Source organism: Haliotis asinina, chromosome 3 (genome assembly GCF_037392515.1).
Source record: "Haliotis asinina isolate JCU_RB_2024 chromosome 3, JCU_Hal_asi_v2, whole genome shotgun sequence".
Lineage (NCBI taxonomy): Eukaryota > Metazoa > Mollusca > Gastropoda > Lepetellida > Haliotidae > Haliotis > Haliotis asinina.
In genome coordinates this window covers 80,089,361-80,110,815 of record NC_090282.1, presented here as the reverse complement: position 1 = coordinate 80,110,815, position 21,455 = coordinate 80,089,361, and the positions used below count along the sequence as shown (strand labels likewise).

General features: G+C 42.6%; 1 protein-coding gene across 3 annotated transcripts in view; it reads right to left on the bottom strand.

Moving 5' to 3' along the window:
- LOC137278555 (uncharacterized) overlaps positions 1-21,455 on the bottom strand; it is a 152,771-nt gene that overhangs the window by 91,484 nt on the left and 39,832 nt on the right. The window contains exon 1 of one of the 3 annotated variants that reach the window (XM_067810995.1): positions 6,259-6,760. The exons of 1 other annotated variant lie outside the window; for it this stretch is intronic. Coding sequence is in view for 1 of the 2 variants with exons in the window: in XM_067810993.1 (XP_067667094.1) it covers positions 2,542-2,562 (21 nt within the window). In the remaining variant the exon portion in view is untranslated. Of the gene's footprint in view, positions 1-2,541; positions 2,602-6,258; positions 6,761-21,455 lie in introns of those variants that run through there. One more of the 3 variants, XM_067810993.1, reaches the window with a different exon arrangement.

Genomic DNA, 21,455 nt, shown 5'->3' with positions numbered 1-21,455 from the left:
TGCTAGTCATACGTACAGATACCGGTATCTAAAACACTCGAATGGATCGTTGACTGGGGTAGAGCAGTCGTTGTTGGTGTTTGTTGTGGATAATGCATGTACAGAGAGGTTGGTGCATCTGTGTTGTGGATGTAGGACGCACATTAATCACGCTTGTCCTGTTACAGTGTCAGAGACATCCCAATTGCCTGGGCTAGTGAAAATAGGCTCCGCGTTGTGCCGATAAGCACTGTAGCCAAGACCGGTGGTGTAGGTATTCCTGATGTAGAGAGTGTGTGATGATATATGAGAGCCCACGTGTTTCCCAAACATACATCACACAAGTTTTACTCCAGTATGTACCATCCAAGAGTCACCCAAACATGTACCATCCACATGTCACCCAAACACATACCATCCAATCGTCACCCGAACAAATACCAACCAATCGTTACCCAAGCATGAACCGCCTTGGGCAAGCACTAGTTGCATGGATGTGTGCGCTATATAAAATATTCTATCCTCTCCTACCGCTCAAGTGTAACCCAAGCACATACCACCTAAGTGTTACCCAAACATATAACACCCAAAATGCCACCCAAACATATACCATCCAAGTGTTTCCTTTTTCTCATATACAGATCACATGCTCAATTTATGCTTTAACAGTAATAACCAAAGTCTGAGCTGTAGAACGAACAAACAGCTTCAGTGTCATAAAGATCAAACATCAGACTGTGACTCAATAGCAACCAGTGACGTCAATGAAAAGCATTTGGACAGAAGGATCAGCTGGTGGTGAAGTCGATGGAGGAATGGATGATGGTGCGGTGGATGTGGGGCTGGGTCGATGATAAGGTGGATGTGGGTTGGGTTTGTGGTGCGGTGGACGTGGGGGATGGTTGTGTTGGTGGTGCGGTGGATGTGGTTGGTGGTGCAGTGGATGTGGATTGGGTTGGTGGTGCGGTGGATGAGAATTGGTGGTGCAGTGGATGTGGGGGTGGGTTGGTGGTGCGGTAGATGTAGGTTGGGTTGGTGGTGCGGTAGATGTAGGTTGGGTTGGTGGTGTGGATGTGGGGTGGGCTGGTGGTGCGGTGGATGTGGGGGTGGGATGGTGGTACAGTGGATCTGGGGGTGGGATGGGTTCGTTGTGTGGTGGATGTGGATTGGGGTGGTGGTGCGTTGGATGTGGGGGTGGGTTGGGTTGGTGGTGCTGTGGATTGCGGGGTGGGTTGGGTTGGTGGTGCGGTGGATGTGGGTTGGGTTGGTGGTGTCGTAGATGTAGGTTGGGCTGGTGGTGCGGCGGATGTGGAGTGGGTTCGTGGTGCAGTGGATGGGTATTGGGTTGGTACTGCGGTGGATGTGGGATGGGATGGTGGTGCGGTGGATGTGGGGGTGGTGCAGTGGATGTGGGTGGGTTGGTGATGCAGTGGATATGGGATGGGATGGTGGTGCGGTGGATGTGTGGGGTGGGATGATGGTGCAGTGGATGTGTGAGGTGGGATGGTGGTGAGGTGGATGTGGGGGATGGTGCAGTGGATGTGGGTGGGTTGGTGGTGCGGTGGATGTGGGATGGGATGGTGGTGCGGTGGATGTGTGGGGGTGGGATGGTGGTGCAGTGGATGTGGGTGGGTTGGTGGTGGGGTGGATGTCGATTGGTTTGGTGGTGCGCTGTATATGTAGGGGTGGGTTGGTGATAAAATGGATTGGTGGTGAGGTGGATATAGGGGTGGGCTGGTGGTGAGGTAGTGGAGTTGTAGAGGTTGGAGGTTGGGGGGAGGTGAGGTGATTCTAAGGGGTCTGGGACGATCTTTGATCTTTGTTGCGATCCTTCCCACAAGACTGCACCATATTACACACTTGTCTCTGTACAAACACCAGTTTATGATATCAGTGAACGACATACACTTCCATAACAACCCCTATCCGAGGCCCACTCCCTTTGCTTCAGTGCTACAGCTGTGTAACAGTGAACGATCAGGGAGCTCCTATAATGGACCACATACGATGTCAAACCATGTTACAAGAAGCTCAGCCTTGACTCATCTTCACCCAGCCCGTCACTAACCCTTGTATGACCACATTAAAATGACCAGTCCAGTCGGTTTTCGACCAAAGAGATTTCAATGCACAAAGATTATGCTGTGTTACTCACTATCGCTACAAGGCCTACCTGGTTCATACTGTCCCTGTAAGGTATATGTGATTTATACATCACCTGTGTTCATTAGCTAGACGCACTCGTGGAGTTCAAGGACAAACTTTTTTAACCTGTGTCATTATACATGCATGGACTTCACTGACTTATTAGCTGACCGCTGTGACATAAGGTACTCTAAATACTGGCAGCCAACCCTTTCAGGCGAGCGAGCTGTCGACTAACAGGCTCGTAACACTGCAACAGTTTACCTTGGATCAAACTATGCTTACATTACACCTCTCAAAGTTGGTTTGAAATACATGCATAAATATTTACTGTTTGTTATATCGCACACGTGGAACATCAACATGAAATACACATCCTTGTTTGTTTGAAGTTTCATATTGTTTGAGTTGCCTTACCTGAGTCACTAAGGCGCTCATTCTGCAGGTGTGGTTTTCGATATCAAAGTCCTGCAACCCACTAACAAAGGACAGTTTTGTCCTTCATCGGATGTCTCTGACTTTCAACGGCGAGTTATTGAATCTGGTGAAGGACTGCTTCCATTTGTTGTTAATGCAGGAAAACCCGCGCTTGTTGCTAAAGAAAATAGGTCAAGCGTAGCAAGATGCGAGTTACCCCCCTTTCTACTTCAAAGTTGTACCTCTCAGCATCAGACAGTGGCCGTGATGCTGTGATAATATCGTTGCTCAACCACGTCACTGGTGAATTGTCATATTAAGACAGGGCATAGTAACTGACAATATGGCGATGCTGTTTACGACTCTAATCATGAAATGTGTAGTTCACAACATTATCAGTATAAGCAGAAATAGGAATGCACACATATACAGTAATAAACACACTTCGTACATCTACCATAGGCCACGCGGAAGATGCCAGTTCATATATACAGCTGTCTGTCTATCAGTTCGCTGTAGTTGTTCGGCTATCAATTCGACACAAGTCGTCTATCTATCAGTTCCATACAGCTGTCGGTCTTTCGATTTGGTACAGCCTTCCGTCTATCAGTTCAATACGGCTGTAAGTGTATCAGTGCGATACAGCTGTAAGTCTATCAATTCAATACAGCTGTAAGTCTATCAGTTCAATACAGCTATAAGTCTATCAGTTCGGTACAGCTGTAAGTCTATCAGTTCAATACAGCTATAAGTCTATCAGTTCGGTACAGCTGTAAGTCTATCAGTTCAATACAGCTATAAGTCTATCAGTTCGGTACAGCTGTAAGTCTATCAGTTCAATACAGCTATAAGTCTATCAGTTCGGTACAGCTGTAAGTCTATCAGTTAAATACAGCTGTAAGTCTATCAGTTCAATACAGCTGTAAGTCTATCAGTTCGATACAGCTATAAGTCTATCAGTTCAATACAGTTATAAGTCTATCAGTTCGGTACAGCTGTAGGTCTATCAGTTCGGTACAGCTATAAGTCTATCAGTTCAATACATCTGTAAGTCTATCGTTTCGGTACAGCTGTCCGTTTATCAATTCGCTGTTGTATTCCTTCCATCAGTTCAATACAACTGCTCGTCCAGTTCAGTTCACTTGATCTGTCCGTCTATCAGTTCGCTGTTGTTGCCGTTCTGTCAGTTCGATACAGCAGCTCGTCTGTCAGCTTCCAGCTATCCGTACACTACAGATGTTCGTCTGTCAGTTCGCTACAGCGCGACGTCAAGCATCCTTCAAGCCGCCAAACACACATCAAACGTCCCCTACATATATATAAGCTTCCGGTGTATCAGTTAACTACGGAAACCCGTGTATCAGTTCCCATATCAAATCAGTTTCCCATTTATCAGTGTGTTATACCAAGTATCCCCGGGACTGTAACACGCCATGATTAGTTTGCCAGACAACACCGCAGGTATTCATGTATGTACCATGATCCACAACGACGATCGTAAAATTATTCAATTGGCACAACCGAATTATTCAACACAATATTGCCAGGAATATAACATGAATACATGACACTCAGAGATAGGACTATGTTAGTTATATATCGTCTAGGTTTCAGGGCCCTACGAGACAGAACGTATCAATCCCTTTTCAATAACTACATTGAGCAAAATAGTAATTCAAGCGGGATCCTAAGCCAAGGGTAAAACGGACGCATACACTACACTGTTCGGGTTGTCCCCGATGTGGATTGACGTCATTCGGCGCCGTTAAACAACCTTCGACGTTGACATTTGACCAGAGAGTAATGAAAACTCCCAGTGTGAATGGACGTGACATCTAGGCCACCCCACAGGTAGCACCGGCTGATTGACTAACACACTGAGGTAGGTAAGGTGAGCTTGGCAATAAACTCAACACAAAGTCGGGTGCGACTGGAGTGATTGATGGCAACTATATATTGTACTAATATGGGAAATGATCCGTAGTCGGTGTTCTTTGACATACAAAGATGACATTTATGTATTTATATAAATATATACGTTATAAGTCTACACATTAAACAAGGTTGGATAAACACATATAAACATTTTCTTGTGAGTGTTTATCTTGCAGTCTTCACATCCCATACCCCGCAAACAAATCCCACCCTTGTCCCAAGGCTCCACTGAATAATAAACTTGTCGATGTATCGCACCGTTGTCAGAACGTTTTCAACAGAAGGTGTAGTTCTGCGCCCAACATTGTCCATACAGTGTCCCGAAGGTGGAAATAACCCATTGCCCAGTCCAGTGTTTTCCTTCTGTCGGGCAAGCAATTTTGTATAGGACACTGTGAGGTATCCAGTCCGATGCTAATTATGCTGTTTATCATAAAATGAACAAATAAAATGTATGGTAAGTGGAAAAATTATCAGGGTAAGTGATTTTACATGTGCCACACTGTACCGGAGTGCACTAGCCATTTTAAAGTTATTTCCACCCCGGAAGGTACAACTGGTTCGTGTATATAAAAGCTAGAACATATAAATTTATAAAGTATTACCTGAATTTGAGACTTGTGCAAGTTTACAGTAAGTCTTGCAACTATGGTTCACGAAGCAAGACCACACATGGTATTATGCTGATGATGATTAGGCTCCATTAGCCTGTCATACAGACCCTGACACAAATACATCCAAAGAAGCCCACGCAAGTCTACAACATATGCCATGTCAAGACTTCCAATTTCAGGAAAAGAAAGTTCCTCGGCTCCCTTTATTTACATTTTATTATTACTTCTTTTCAACATTTTTTTCTGAAAAATATGTTTATTTCAGAGATGAGATGTCAGTTCAAGTATTCATTTTGTAACAGCTAACTAGATCAGCAGAAATAAATTATTCGTCTGACAAGGAAACGCCAAGTGGTAGCATACGCTACATGCACAGGCTCCGGTGACGTCACTGACATCAAAAAGCATTTCAGCGTGCTCCTTGGACAGGTTATTAAATAACAGCATACGTTAATAGTTTGAAGAGCACATGTGTTCACAAGCGAGTGACTGCATATTGCAGTACGCCGCGATGGCAATACTGCACCATTTCGTAGTAGGAGAAATGAAACAAGTGTGGTAGTTTATTCACATACTATCGACCACGGCCACGATCGAAACATGTAGACTTCACCATGTTAGAACAATGTATGAGTAACACCTATATCCATTAGATGCGCATGACGCTATCGTATTTATTTCTACAAGGAAAGGTTTCAAACTGATCGATTCTTAACGGACTTCAAGCTGACATGGGATTGGTAAATGTATCTACATTACTATAGATCATACCAACTATTTCCATAAAGGTAATTTTACCTTGCATACTCTCTTCCTTCAGAAACAATGACACTCGCTCCCTATAATATTTGTGAAAGCAGTTCTCACTAATGCGCGACGTATACTTGACTGTAGATTGACAGCAGATGCAGCTTGTCTGTATCTCTGTTGCCAAAACACTTTGCAAATTAGCTAATGTTCCCAATGTAAATCGATCCGAATCAAATCACAACGCAATAAAAATAGCATACGGGAATCGGCAGATGCCAAATAACAAGTACAAAAAGAAATTGCTGTGTTCCACATCAAAATAAGTTAATTAATGCATTGGATATCAGCGTCGTTACATAATGCATGACTGCCGGGTGTCGGGACTGCAACTACACTGAGCTATAGGAATGCCACTCACCGGGACTTGTCTGCTCTCCCTGCACAGCCTGCAGTACCACAGGCTATAAGCTCATCGTTGTGCTCTATTTGCCCACTTTATGCCTCAGATATTGTGTCGATTCCAATCCTCTGTCGTGCGCGCGTGACGTCATCAGAGTGTGGAATAACACGCGGGACGGCTTGGAGTAACAGTTGCTGGCTAAGTTTAGTTCTCGTTGTGTCACATAGCGCGGCTATAATATCCCCAAGCTGCTCCCATGTGTGTCGCCAAGTGTACAACGCTTACCGCGGCTGCCCATGCCTCTCAACAGAACCGTCCGCCTCAAACCAGGTGGAAATAAGCATTTTAAGGGCAAAGCTGTTTGTTTAGCACACTGAGGGCACCAGTGCAACTCCTGTTCAATATGAACATGTTCGGGTGCATCAACTCAGTTTAATACTGTTTTAAATACTCTGCACAGGTAACTGCAGTCAACGCATAGTTTCATATATGTGGAACCAACATACTCTGACTGTGGGATAGTCTGTAGGATAGCAATATCTAGCTGTCTGAAAGTCAGGAGGAGCCTGTAAGACTGAACATTTAGGGTACAGGGTAGCCATGATGAATCTACCCGTAAGGCTGAACACTCAGGGTACGTGTAGCCAAGTGTATCTACCCGTAAAGGCTGAACATTCAGGGTACTTCGTAACCACAGTGTAACTACCCTTAAGGCTGAATAATCAGGGTACCGGGTAGTCAGATGTGACGCATAGCATTGTGTATCTACCAATAATTAATCCTGAACATTCAGGGTACCGGGTAACCAGAGTGTAACTACCCGTAAGGCTGAACATTCACAGGACAGGGTAGTCAAGAGTACCGGATAGCATTGTCTATCTACCTATGATTAAGGCTGAACATTTAGGGTTCCGGGTAACCGTACTGTAACTACGGTGAGGCTGAGCATTAAGGGTACCGGGTATGCACAGGTTATCTACCCGTATGCCTGAACATTCAAGGTACAGGGTAAACATAAAGTAACTACCTGTAAGAGTGAACATTTAGGATACTGGGTAATCAAAGTGTAACTGTCTGTAAGGCTGAACATTACGGGTACCAGGTATCCATAGTGTACCTACCCGTAAGGCTGAACAGTCAGGGTAGAGGGTAACCATAGTGTAACTACCCGTGAGGCTGAACATTCAGGGTTCCGGGTAACCATGCGGTATCTACCCGTAAGCATAACATTCGGGGTACAGGGTACAGGGATGAAACTAACCCAACGGCTGACCATCCAGGATACCGGGTAACCATGATGTAACTACCTGTAAGGCTGACCATTTAGGGTACCAGCGAACGTGAAGACGATGCACGTGGAGCATGATGATGGAAGCTGCTCCAGGTACAGACACACCGACCACAGAATATACGGCGAACGAAACTCGTATGTGCATGAAAGGTTAATACATAGCAGACACGCATATGTATATAAAGACCCATATATATATATATAAAGACACACACACACACACACACACACACACACACACACACACACACACACACACACACACACACACACACACACACACACACACACACACACACACAACATAGATAAGGATACTCAGATTTGTGATTCTATCTGAATATAACTTATTTAAGAGAATCAACCTTGGGCATCATCGAAAGACAAATTATTCTCTTTTAAAATGAAGACGTATATCCCTTGGTTTCCTTTGTGAATAAACAGATACCATTCTAAGTAGATGTCTACTTTTGGAATAAACGTAATTCGTAAGTATCGTAATTCAGTCGATTCCAGTTCAATGTTTGTCTAGGAAATGGCGGACATTCCCCGACTGATTCACAGCGTACAACTTCAACAATATGGACAACTCCTGATGTGGAGTATACCAGCATAAGCACAGTTACAGATATTTGAAAGATAAATTCAACATACCTGCCTGGGCACCTTAGTTAACAACTTTGGAGCAGATATATTATCGGACTCTTTCCTTGCTTCGTGGATCAAATATGACAACTACCTCAGTCAGACCAGGGTATAACGTTCACTTTACTAAAGTGATCATCGTCACACATACCGCATTCATTCATATTACAACTTCTGCAGGATTAATACCTCGTAAAAAGAATTTCGTGACATAGCTTTAGCTGATCATATAGACATCTGTTGATGTCTTGAAATGAAAAAAGGTCACTTTCAAAGGCATTAAATTCACATTCGTCATAACAGCCAGACGTATCACCTGGCGGGTTGAAAAGTCAACGGTCTCTATAGATACAAAGCAGATATGCAACATTTGTGCAGGAATGAAAAAATCAATTTTAGTTGTAGCTTTGCTATAAACCATTTATCAAGTCATTGTGTGATAGCTGCTGCACGTGTTCAATTTATATCCATTAATTTCCAATATCCATCTGGTCGATGAATTCACGTATTTATACGTCGCTTCGAGGGATTACCTGCATTGTGAGAACTACCGTTACAGATGGGACAATAGAGTGGCCTCCCTTGTCTTGATGAGCTGTAGACGCAGGCAAAGACAGGTTAATTATGTATCCATGTTATAATATTAATTGTACTGATTATATACATTCAAAGAAGGTGATATTCCATTTAGCGAGCATAGCACTAGGCAATGCCAATGCATATGAGAAAAAGCAATATATCCACAGAGATGAATCATTTCCAAAAGAGACTGTCACATTTTCCTTCAATTTCTTTTCATCGTCTGTTTCCTCCTTGGCTTCATCATTTGTATTTTATCAATCTTGTAAATCCAATATCTCCTACTTTTTAATGGCATACGAATATTATTAAAGAGGGTGACATGAGTTAAATACTGCATAAACATCTTCGAATGTAGTTTCAAACGTAACAAGAGATACAATGTGAACGGTTTTCCCCGGAGTAACTCTCTCTCTCTCTCTCTCTGTGTATGAGTGTGTGTGTGAGTGAGTGAGTGAGTGAATGTGTGAAACACGGGGACTAGAGGAGGAGTGCACCAATGTAAGCTTTATCACACCGTCAGCGTGCGAAACAGTTTCCAGATGTTGTTAGCCAGTCGGGAACATATGCCTGAAAGTACTCACAAAATAATTCACTGGCACGGAACGTAGACACGGTTTTCATAAGTAACCTGCTAAGATGATCAATATGTTTATGAAGCAATAACCTTGGATGAATTTAGAGTGTATCATGAATGAACAAATCGGAAAGACAGTGATATGTTTATAAAATGACCCCATGAAAATTCACCAACCAGCGAGGCCAGTGACTGTGGAGAGTTACGAGCCCGACTAGATTTGTACTAGCCGCTGACTAGTAGGGCAGTGGCTGTTTCGCATACTGCGCCTCGTTTGTATGCAATTCAGTAAGCACCCAATCCCAATGACAGAAACATATGCAGGATGCCTTGGATGGACGTATCCCCGATATATTTTGAAACTCTTGGTTGAGGTAATCTTTCCTTTGGGTGGGTGGATGCATATCAGCACAAACAAGCAACACAGTGTAAACATTTGATAAATCGTGCGGTTTTCCACTTTCACGGGCTCGGGAAAATCTTCAAGAAACGTGTAGGTGATGACCTAATAGATTGCCAGAAGACATATAAATATCATACAATGCGCACCCATATACACACCTAATCATCACTTACATCAATTCAAACAGCTTTCCCAACGACTATTGGAGAAGAGATCGATATGCAGATCAATATGAAGACAGTTTAGACATCACTAATGCAATCTCCTACATTAATTAGCATAATCTTGCAAAATCTGGGAAGCGACTAGTTCGCTTTAGCTGATATATCAGTACTGACACCAGGTGATGTCAAGGGAAGCAGTACTGGGCGACATTGGACAAGAAGTGTGGGATGTAACAGTAGCATTGAGCGTCATGCAGGATAAAACATTAGCAGTGAGTGACATACAGGATGAAACAGTAACGTTGGGCGACATACATGATGTAACAGTGGCACTGAGTGACATACAGGATGAAACGGTAGCATTGAGTGAAATACAGGATGAAACAGTAGCTTTGGGTGACAAACAGAATGAAACCGTAGCTTTGGGTGACATACAGGATGAAACAGCAGCTTTGGGTGACAAACAGAATGAAACCGTAGGTTTGGGTGACATACAGGATGAAACAGTAACGTTGGGCGACATACATAATGTAACAGTGGCACTGAGTGACATACAGGATGAAACGGTAGGTTTGGGTGACATACAGGATGAAACGGTAGGTTTGGGTGACATACAGGATGAAACAGTAACGTTGGGCGACATACATGGCGTAACAGTGGCACTCAGTGACATACAGGATGAAACGGTAGCATTGAGTGAAATACAGGATGAAACCGTAGCTTTGGGTGACATACAGGATGAAACAGCAGCTTTGGGTGACATACAGGATGACACAGTAGCATTGAGTGACATACAGGATCAAACAGTAACTTTGGGTGACATACATGATGAAACAGTGGCACTGAATGACATACAGAATGAAACAGTAGCTTTGGGTGAGAAACAGAATGAAACAGTAGCTTTGTGTGACATACAGGGAGAAACTGTAGCTTTGGGTACTACCATAGTGGTAACCATATTGTAGCTACCCGTACTGCTGAACATTCAGTTAACGGGTAGCCGGTATCTGGTAGACATGCCAACTTACATCTCAGCGATTACTATATTCCCGTTCGTCATGTTATTCATAAATGTATGAACTAAGGTTATCCATTCACTGCTGGTTTAGGACTGACGTACTATGATCTCTCAGTAGGCAGTCTTCTGTACATGGTCAACCACCCATACACTATTCGGATTCACAACAAGTGTTCGGCTAAGTTCGTCTGATGTGCTTCTGGAGAACCACGCGCCCAAAATAACCATTTGTTTTTACAATGCTCATGGACATGTTATCCAATGTACAATTATGACCAAACTTAATCACACTGTCGTACGTAATTTGCAGCAACCATAATCAGGTGGGCTATCAAGTGAGTGAGTGAGTGAGTGAGTTTAGTTTTACGCCACACTCAGCAATATTCCAGCTATATGGCGGCGGGCTGTAAATAATCGAGTCTGGACCAGACAATCCAGTGATCAACAACATGAGCATCGATCTGGGCAATTGGGAACCGATGACATGTGTCAACCAAGTCAGCGAGCCTGACCACCCGATCCCGTTAGTCGCCTCTTACGACAAGCACAGTCGCCTTTCATGGCAAGCATGGGTTGCTGAAGGCCTATTCTACCCCGGGACCTTCACGGGTGGGGCTATCAAGGATTGCGATAGTCCGTAATGTTACCGTTTCGGTTGTCGCACTGTCACACGTGATTTTATGTGAACACAAGCAATTATCATAATATATGACAATCATCTTTACGTACCATGGAAATATTTCTAAATATCACCTTTCGCCCCACACACCAAGGGCGCATTTACCTTTACATGAGGGGAAACCAAGCTATATGGATGGTTTTCCTTCACCTATATAACTTCTAAAATACCTCTGAAAGAAGTTACTTTCACTTATGAATTGGCAGTTAAGGCACTGTATTGTTCTCGCGGGACACTTTTTTCGGAATATCCCGGATACAATCTCGCTTCAGCGGGCCATTATCTTAACAATGTCCTTCTGACACGGGTATTATCTTAATAATGTCCCCCTATCCCGGATAATGTCTTAACAATGCCCCTCTGACACGGGGATTATCTTAATAATGTCCCCCTATCCCGGACAATGTCTTAACAATGCCCCTCTGACACGGGGATTATCTTAATAATGCCCCCTATCCCGGACAATGTCTTAACAATGTCCCTCTGACACGGGTATTATCTTAATAATGTCCCCCTATCCAGGACAATGTCTTAACAATGTCCCTCTGACACGGGGATTATCTTAATAATGTCCCCCTATCCCGGACAATGTCTTAATAACGTCCCTCTGCTCCGGAACTTTGATTTATTACATGTTTTTAAGATTGATATGACTTTGTCTTGCTATGTCTGAATATGATCATGACTTTACAGATAATCTCCAACATGCAGTGCCAACATCCGGTTTGGAACCCTTGACCATTCGCCTAAATTCCCTGAAATTTCACTATTTTTATAATCACACTTACTTGATAAAAGTGTAAGAAATTATAATTACGTTTATGATTAAACAGAGCAAAGAAAATACAAAATGGTGTAAGGCTTTGACAGAACAAGTTCAAGGGGCATACTGGTTTTAAGTACCAATCCACTGACAGGCAAAGCGGTCACGAGAGGCACTTTATGTCGGTTCTACCTGTGTAGTGATTCTCAACTGACTATGATTGTATTTGCTCTGACCAATACGAGTGAAGGTTAAAAGTTAAAGGTGGTAACCGAACGGGTGAGCAGCCCAACGTCGACAAGAGGACGAATGCACTTGATGACGATCTGGGCACCCATCGACGACCTAGTTTCAATAAAGCGTAGTTAGACTGAATTCCGTTTGGAGATCGATCGGGTAGAATGACGTTATGATACACTATGTTTAGTGTCAGGTTTTCGGTCTAATTGAATTAAAGCAGGTGCGGATTACGATGGAAGAAGCACACTGGAGTGTGAGCATATTGGTTAGTGTGTCATACGTTAGGATCAGGTCATGAACGCTGTTGAGGGAGTCATCGGCATTGCTTAACGCACTGGAAGATCTATGGAGAAGATCAATACAATGATACTAACACCTTTAATTACCGAGGGAGGATCCATATGTAGTAAATGCTATGGTTAAGTGGATTAGTATGAGTTGAGAAGAGATAACCATGGTTGGGAGATCACAGTAACGTGACAGATTTCTGTGTGGCGGCTGCTTTAAAGCATTTCACTTGAACCAACCACAATCCTCTTGGTTACAATGCGATATAAAGAAACATTTTTTTTATTCGAGGTTACGTCGTCGGCTAAATGTAGGAACGAAAGTGAGTGAGTGAGTTTAGTTTTACACCGCACTCAAAAATATTCCAGCTATATGGCGGCGGTCTCTACATACTCGTGTTTGGACCAGGCAATCCAGTGACCAACAGTAGGAGCATCTATCTGCGTAAATGGGAATCCATGACATGTGTCAACCACGTCAGCGAGTCTCACCACCCGATCCCGTTAGTTGCCTCTTAAGACAAGCATAGTCCGCTCTTGTGACGGGCATGGTCGGGTTGCTGAAGACCTATTCTACCCGGATCTTCACGGGTAGGGAGAAGGAAGCACTTTCAGCACTTTGGTGAAAGCTCCGATCACAGGTATTGTGCTGAAAATAAAATATCTTTAGAGAGAAACCAAACCCAAAGGGAAGCAACTCCGCACAATGAAGCGAGGAAAGCATAGCCGTCGAAACCAATTCCGCCTTTCATGTGTGAAAACATTACGGACATTAATCAGATGAGCTTGACTTTTCAAAGAAATGCATTAGCCTCCTTCCTACAATCCCAAAACGACCGTGCCTGGTTCGGTTTGAAACAAAGGTTAAGAAACTCACGCAGGCCAACGCTGAAAGCCCACTGACAAACGAATGAAACACGCGAAACATCTAAAACAGCGTTGGACTAACTTACAATTTTAACAATAATTGACAGATAGAGTCCTCGGGAAGTCATTATGAACCGTTGATGTGAAAGACCTCCTTTAGAATAGTATAGACGTGTTACTAAGACGGGCAGGTGTGGCAGAGGAACGTTTGGATGGCCGAGCTGACACGATCAACCAGCCGAAGCATGTTAATTATGCCTAGAGGTGCGATAGGTGGCCATAAGTTCTGTGTCGGTCAACGTGTCCAATATTTGGGCCCTATCCCTAAGTATTCTCTCTCGTCTACTGTTTTTCCTCTTGAATTGTCAATAGTGTGACCATATTAAACGCTGACTTACGATGTCGTAAGCCGGTTAAAAGTGCCGCTTACCTGTATCATACCAAGAAGATGTTCATGACAGGGGTAAAGGTAAGGTCTTTGTGGAACGGCATACGTGTTAAAGAGCTGCTATACAGCGTGGCTTAGGACGCCGTGGCGTTTCGTAAAACGGCACCACAGGCCATGACGAGGTGATGAGTAGGTGCCTGGACAGCACTGACTGCCTGTTGTGAGTGTAAATACACGAGCTCTCTCTTTGGTAAGATGTCATCACATAAACACAAACATCGTCTCGCCGTACATCCGCTCAGTCAAAGGTTTCAGACATTGAAGCTCAATGTCAGTCATATTTCCTTGTCGTACTTTGATATGAGGGACTACGTCTGAAAACCGGCTAATCCGGTGAGTGGTGGTATCGTGATTAACGTGTGTCCAAATTTACATTCAGTCTACCATGCTTGTCTATAGCAGGGTCGGGATACGAATTCGAAGGTTATGGTTGGTTCTCTAAACACTGGAGCAAACAAGGTATAGATAGCCCGAGATTTGAAAGTCATAGTGAGGTTAGGAAGCATCCTGGACTAGACTACTTGGGTTGTGGAAGTGTTAAATTTATGTATTAAACAGACTTGAGTATGATGAAGTACGGATTAGTTCTACGCATTACAAACTACATATGCCTAAGCGTGTCAGCTTCAACAGTCCCTGCTGATCATCAGACTTATAGTTTGTCGTAAGAGGTCAGCTGATTTCGGCTTTACGTCACATCGGCGTTATTCAAGACATATAACGACGAGATCAAGTACGCATTCATAAACATTTTAAGTCCAAGGTCCAAAAGAGTTCTGTTTTAAAAACATACACTTTCTTTCCGTAACTGTTCAAAAACAGAATACGTCACAGCACCAAATGCAACGTTACAATTCATGATATAGCCTAAGGTCAATTTCCCTCAGACAGTGTACAGATGTCCGCTCACGCGGGAAAACAGATCTTTTAGACTTCTCGCATCATAATATGAGTGACTTGCTGTCAAAATGTCCACACAGTCAAGAAGTCACGTGATGGTGAACCCCTACTTCATCGTAAGAGACACATACGATTGGTCCATCCGTATCCGTTTCCAGCAGATAGTCATGAGTTAACCGACTGTGGCCAATACACTGTACAGTTCTATAACGTCCAGGGGCCCCTTTCACAAAACCCTCGTAAGCCTAAGGTCTCGTAACTTTTCTTTTCGTACCTCCTATACTGTAACATAGGAAGTAGGAATGTTACGAGAAAAGTTACGAGACCTTAGGCTTACGAGAGCTTTGTGAAACGGGGCCCAGTATAATAGGGTGACTTGAAGTAACCTTTTGAAGTGCTTGAAGGCAACATAATGAATCTGTATAACGATGATGGTTTTGGTGAAGGTCTGGAGTTTAATATAGGTCAAAGCAGAAAATACAGCTTTGGCCTCAACAGTGAAAATGGAACTGTCGTCGGGAATTCTAGAGGAGAGAGTCTTGTATCCCATGACTGTGGCACTGGCAACTTGGTCATCATCCTGGGATCCATCTGTGAAAATGGATCTATGGGTTATGCTTGGAACGTAATTGGTTGTATTGGTGTTGGAACACCACAGGGTAAGAAAAGAGACGGCCACGCTTGTGGGGAAAGGGAACCGCGTTTGTCGTGGCATTTCAGGGTTTGGGTGATTGGAGCCGCTGGTTTGGTTTTACCAAGCCATTTATATAGATTGATACGATATCAATGACCTCATTTTCTGGTCAAGTCACCCCTCCTCCAAACTGCCGTCAATAAGAGCTTTGTTTAGAGCGGAGTTTAGCAACAAACTAACAACACGGACCGGAGAATTTGTGTACGATTACATGATTTCTTCCAAGAAAACATTGTACTGTATATATCGAAAGTGTTTCTCACTAGGTCCTACTTGCATGTAAACAAACAAATTCTATATTAACCTGCTAACAAATATGTTTGAATCCTGCGCTGATAAACAGCTGACAACGTTTGATCTTCGTGCTGCCGACCGTCCGTCTGGCAGACTTACTGAAATAAACAACGCACCTGCCACCAAGTCCTAATTAAACATGTCATACCTGGATATACAGTGATGATATACCGCAGCCGTGATCGTGATATACCACACCGCCCTGTGTGATGCCTGGTGAAAAATCACAAACCAGCCGGTGATACTGGTCGCGATGTCGTAAACATCTTCAGTGTCACGTGATAACAGGGAGGGTGAGTATGTGAGTATGGTTTTAGGCCGCTTTCAGAAACATTCCGCCAACATCACGTAGGGGTCACCAGAAATGGCTTCATGCATTGTACTCGTACAAGAAGAAGAAATACGCATAATATATTACTTATTTCTAACTTCTTACTACTTTAGGGCAGAATTAATGGGCATCCGAAGGAACCCTTTGTTTTAGTTATGAAGTTCTCGGACTATGCGCAGAATGTATTCATATCTGTGCGAGTGAGTGAGTGAGTGAGTGATAGTTTTGGGGTTAACACAGATTGAGCAACTTCTCAGAGATATCATGGTGTGTCACGTACTGTAGAAAGGCCCGACAGGGTGTATGACGTTAAAATTCAGATTGACGAACAGATGTTAATACCTTCAGTCCAGTGGGAAATAAATAGCAATCAGAATCCGTTTTTTTAATGGAAAGTTTCAGTCTTGTGCTTCAGGCGAAAATATGTATTCACGTAGACCTGTGCACGATCATGTATTTCTTGAAGGTATGCAACAGCATCGTTGACTAAGTCGATGTACACGATTCACAAGTTAAAAAACACAAGTATTATACGTTACGTGGACACAAGGTTGACCCAAGTAAGACACAAGTCCATATACACAAGTAAGACACAAGTAGTAGACAATACAGAACAGACACAGACGATGATTATAAAACTACGGAAACCCAAGGAGGATACATACGATCGGGACTAGTTGACCGACAATACGGTCTCCTTCCACTTGTGAGAACTCCCAGAAGTGAGACTCATTAATTAATCCATACAATGAAAGTGGGAACAGCCCAGTTGCTGGAGATTACCCACTGGAGGCATGGCTCATTAATGAAGACATTGTTCGTCAAAGAGCATTTATTGTTCTCAATAAAGAACATCGATAGACACTGAAATAATGAATAGATCATCAAATACATGGAGCAGCCATGGTTGACATCGTTACTTGCTGAAGGCCTGACATGTAATTTTGATCAAAAAGAGAAGTAAAAGCCTTAGGTTAATAAATATATTAATTATAGCAAAAACAGTTATTGCAATCAGATTTTATGATTTACGGTGAATTAGGTAGATACCCTATCAGTATATCAGCAAGAATTATATCAAACTGGACTATATTGCCATGTTCTGTTGGCCATTTTTATAATGTTATGTACAATTTATATTCTTCAATTATTGATTTAAATTTTCCATTGATATCATGTAAAGCGTATCGTATCATTTGCTTTTTAGAACCTTATTTGTTACAATTACCTTATTACTATACACTATGGTTAGCTAACTTTAGCATTTCAAACCACTGGTTTCCCATCCAAACGGGGCGTTGTTTTGACATTTAAAATGTAAAAGAATCCAATTTTACACATCATCTGTCTGTGACGAACTCCACATTATGTTTTACTGTCAGCGCTTAATGTCATTAGGCATAAATTCTTTCCCTATATTTCTATAAACATCCTGATATTTTAATATGTATCAATATGCTGTATGTTTTCTGTGTCACTATGTGTGTGATTATTTTTCAGAATAAAATGTGTTTTCTGTTCTGTTCACAATGTTCAGTTCCACGGCTAAACCCGAATTAACTACGGTTAATCCATTCTATCACATAGGAGAGTATGGTGTGTTTTCTTTGTTAATTACCTACTCCGCTGACAAACAACTGGGAGTCTCACAAATGGGAGTAGACAAAAAATCCACATCCTTTTATGCGAAAAAAAGGAATTGATTCCGTAACGTTATGTGCAGCTGAAACGTGGTGAACATTAGTGGACTGCAAAGTGAAATACTATTCGCAAAGATAATGTAAACAGTGGTCATACATGAAATCGTCATCTCTTTTTAAAAAAATCACTTTGGGTTTCACATTATGAAAAGAAAATATTAAAAGAGCTTGGCAGAATTTGATTTTTTTAACATATTATTAAACCCTGTGGTGTCTAGCATTAGCTGAGCTAAATACAACACACTCTTAATCTTCAAAGAATACGAGATGAGCCTGTTTTTTATGAGCTTATGAAAAAACCCACAACATGAAAATAAAGAACATGAAGGAATTTACTTTAGGTATTTTAGCATAATAACAAGGCGCCTGAAGCTCCTGGCAGTGAACTGTTTTGACGAACATGACTCACAAACAGAGAGCAAGGCGTTCTAGGCTAGTTGAAACATTGCGTTTATAATGCACTTAGAGGGGTGATTGACAACTTCTGAGTCGCACACTCGAAGACTTGATCAAAAAAGATCAAAATGATTTTTTCAACATAATTCTCTTCCACGCTGGTACACTTTTGACAACGAGGTTGAAGGAATTTTATCTGACTTTGTAAAACTCGTTCTCTTGGCTATCTAAAACATCATCCACAGCTGCTATGACGTCATATGACGTTTGAATCGAAATGGGTTCAGGATATGCTGTCTCCTTCTTTTGGAACAGACGGGGGAAAATGGGTGGTCAAAGCCACACCAGTGAATTGCACACTTTCGTGCGCTTTTCACATCAAAGCTTTAGCAGAATATGCTCTGTCTTTTGTAAGCAATTGTCAGGAGATGAACATCGTCTGCTCCCAACAGCCATGGAGGCCATGGCAGTTCCTGCTGAGAGGACAGTTTTTGTCTTTTTAGGTGACGGCGGTGAACTTCCATTGTCATTTAATGTTGTCTTCACTCAGACTGGAGGTGGTGAACCTTGTTTTTTCGGCACACAGATTGTGACAAGAACCGTTCTGGATTAGATTTAAACAGAGCTTTAACTTAAAGAGATATATTGTGCCTTGTGTTTTGTTCGTCCCATATCATAAGCTATGGCACCTATCGAGGTGACCTTCAAAGTTTCCCTCTCAACGGTATTTAGTCTCCCTTGGGAAATGCCTCCAAAAGAAGCAAATATGACGCTTGGTCATCACAATACATTCTCAGGAACACATGCATCTCTTTAGCTGACGTGCAGGGGTCCCCGAGACTGAAGTCATCTCCAAGACTGTCCTTGCCACGTTCAAACTCTTCGTCCACCCTGTTCACGGTGGCAGAGAAAGAGTCGCCACCCATTCATGTAGTAAGTATATCTGTATGGGCGGTTTTTGGCCCTATTTCTCCAAGTATTTGAATAACGCATATCCCTAATGCCAGTCGGTTTTCAGTCGTAGACTCGTGACTTGCCTAAGGAAACCCGACTGATCAAATAATTAAGGATTATATGAATACACCTCCATAACAACAAGTATCATTACAAAATATTTCATTGTCCCGCAGTTGTGCGGATTATGACAAACTCTGGCACTGAGCGACGTGCTATGCAGTTTTACACCGATGTTCACACCAGTAAGCCGAGTCCGAGTCCTTCTCTTATCTCTTAAATAAAACCAGCGACAGGTAACATCTTTTAACCTGTACCCCCGACTGCTGTCTGACATAAAACTATTCACAACACAACGGAGGCCCGCAGACGTTAGGGGACAGCAGTGACAAGGTCTTACGGACGTATAAGAAAGACATCACCACAATCATCATTTCATATAAATAATGTATAATATAACAAGGTGCAGTTTCGTGAAAGTCTTGATAAGATGAATTACACGAAGACATAAACAACGTCGTAAGGAGAGCCACGGCCGCCCCGCTCTGATTCCTGAATCAACATATATGCCACAATCATGAAAGAACTTACCCTAATACACAACATGGTGAGGACGATCTCACAACGACGTCATCAGTGGTAATCAGTAGGCGGTGAGAAGTAAAATGGAACTCTCGGACACAGCAGTCACTATGCCGATATATATATATATAAACTTTGCACACTGTCGCCAAGCAGTGATGAAATATCACGGAACAGTAGGTTGCAGTCTTCGCGCTGTTCTCTAGTTGGATATAACTGGAGTATTTACAGCCTCAGTTGTCAATGTGCCATATTCTGTCTGTAGAATCTTCAGTGCCAGAGAGACTGGGACTCCGAGTTAGATGGTAAAACATTGAGCCGGCATCGATTGCTATATACATAACCAAATACCTTACACTCCGGGATAGTTTGTCATGCAGTGAGGTTGTAAGCTTTGTCGTAAGACTATCGGTTACCAAAAGTTCAACAGCCAGCAATGGTTACGTAGTTGTGGCCCTACTTGTTTCGTATCAGTATCGCTGTCGTTAACCCATTTCTTTACAAAACAACAACAAAAAACAAACCCAAAACATTCACAAGGGACCTTCCCACTGGGATATCACAGTGGAAACTAAAAAGATATATACAATGGCGAGACACAACCACTGAGCTCAGCAACGGAGCTGTTCGACGTTCACAATAAAGAAATTAATGTTTTATCTTCTGGAGTGAGTGAGTTTGTAGATAACTGCGTATGATTTTAAACAGCTTGAACAGCTTGGGTTCCACACATTGTATCCATGTGGGGAATCGGAATCGAAAACCTTTTAAACACAAGCCTACCTAACCGCCCTTTGCCTTCTCTGAACCTCTGAGCCAGTATTTCATTTAATGAGAAATTACACGATCTGAAGGAGATCTAATCTGTCAGCCCATTCGTCACCACAGGTGCTGCTTCCATTAACCTACTGTCAACATTGAAATTAATCATAGAGTTGCTTAACGGGTATTGCACATTTTCCGCACTCTAGAAATAGTGCATTGATGGTTGCTAATAACATCTGACAGATATCAGAATGTCGACGACGACGTCCTCGTAACAATACCTGTCATGTTACAAGTAAAAACTGAATCAAGATTAAGACCCGGGTGGCCTTATCTTGAATCGTTGTAAATATCGACACTGTAAATGGTGCATGTTTCATAATGCCGCAGTCGGCAAATGTTCCGACTATCTAAAAACGGCATGTATACAACGAAACACCGTTATAAACATTGACGCTATCGGGTTCAGTGATCCCGTCAGCCGAGTTACTGAAAATACTCATTGTAACTGGCATTTTCGAAACGTATAAGATAATAAGTTCTTTTTCTCTCTCGGAATTACCGTGTAGAAAAATTGGAACCGTTATTTGTTTAACACATGAAGAGTTACATTTTCTCTTGAGCATATTTTGTTGACA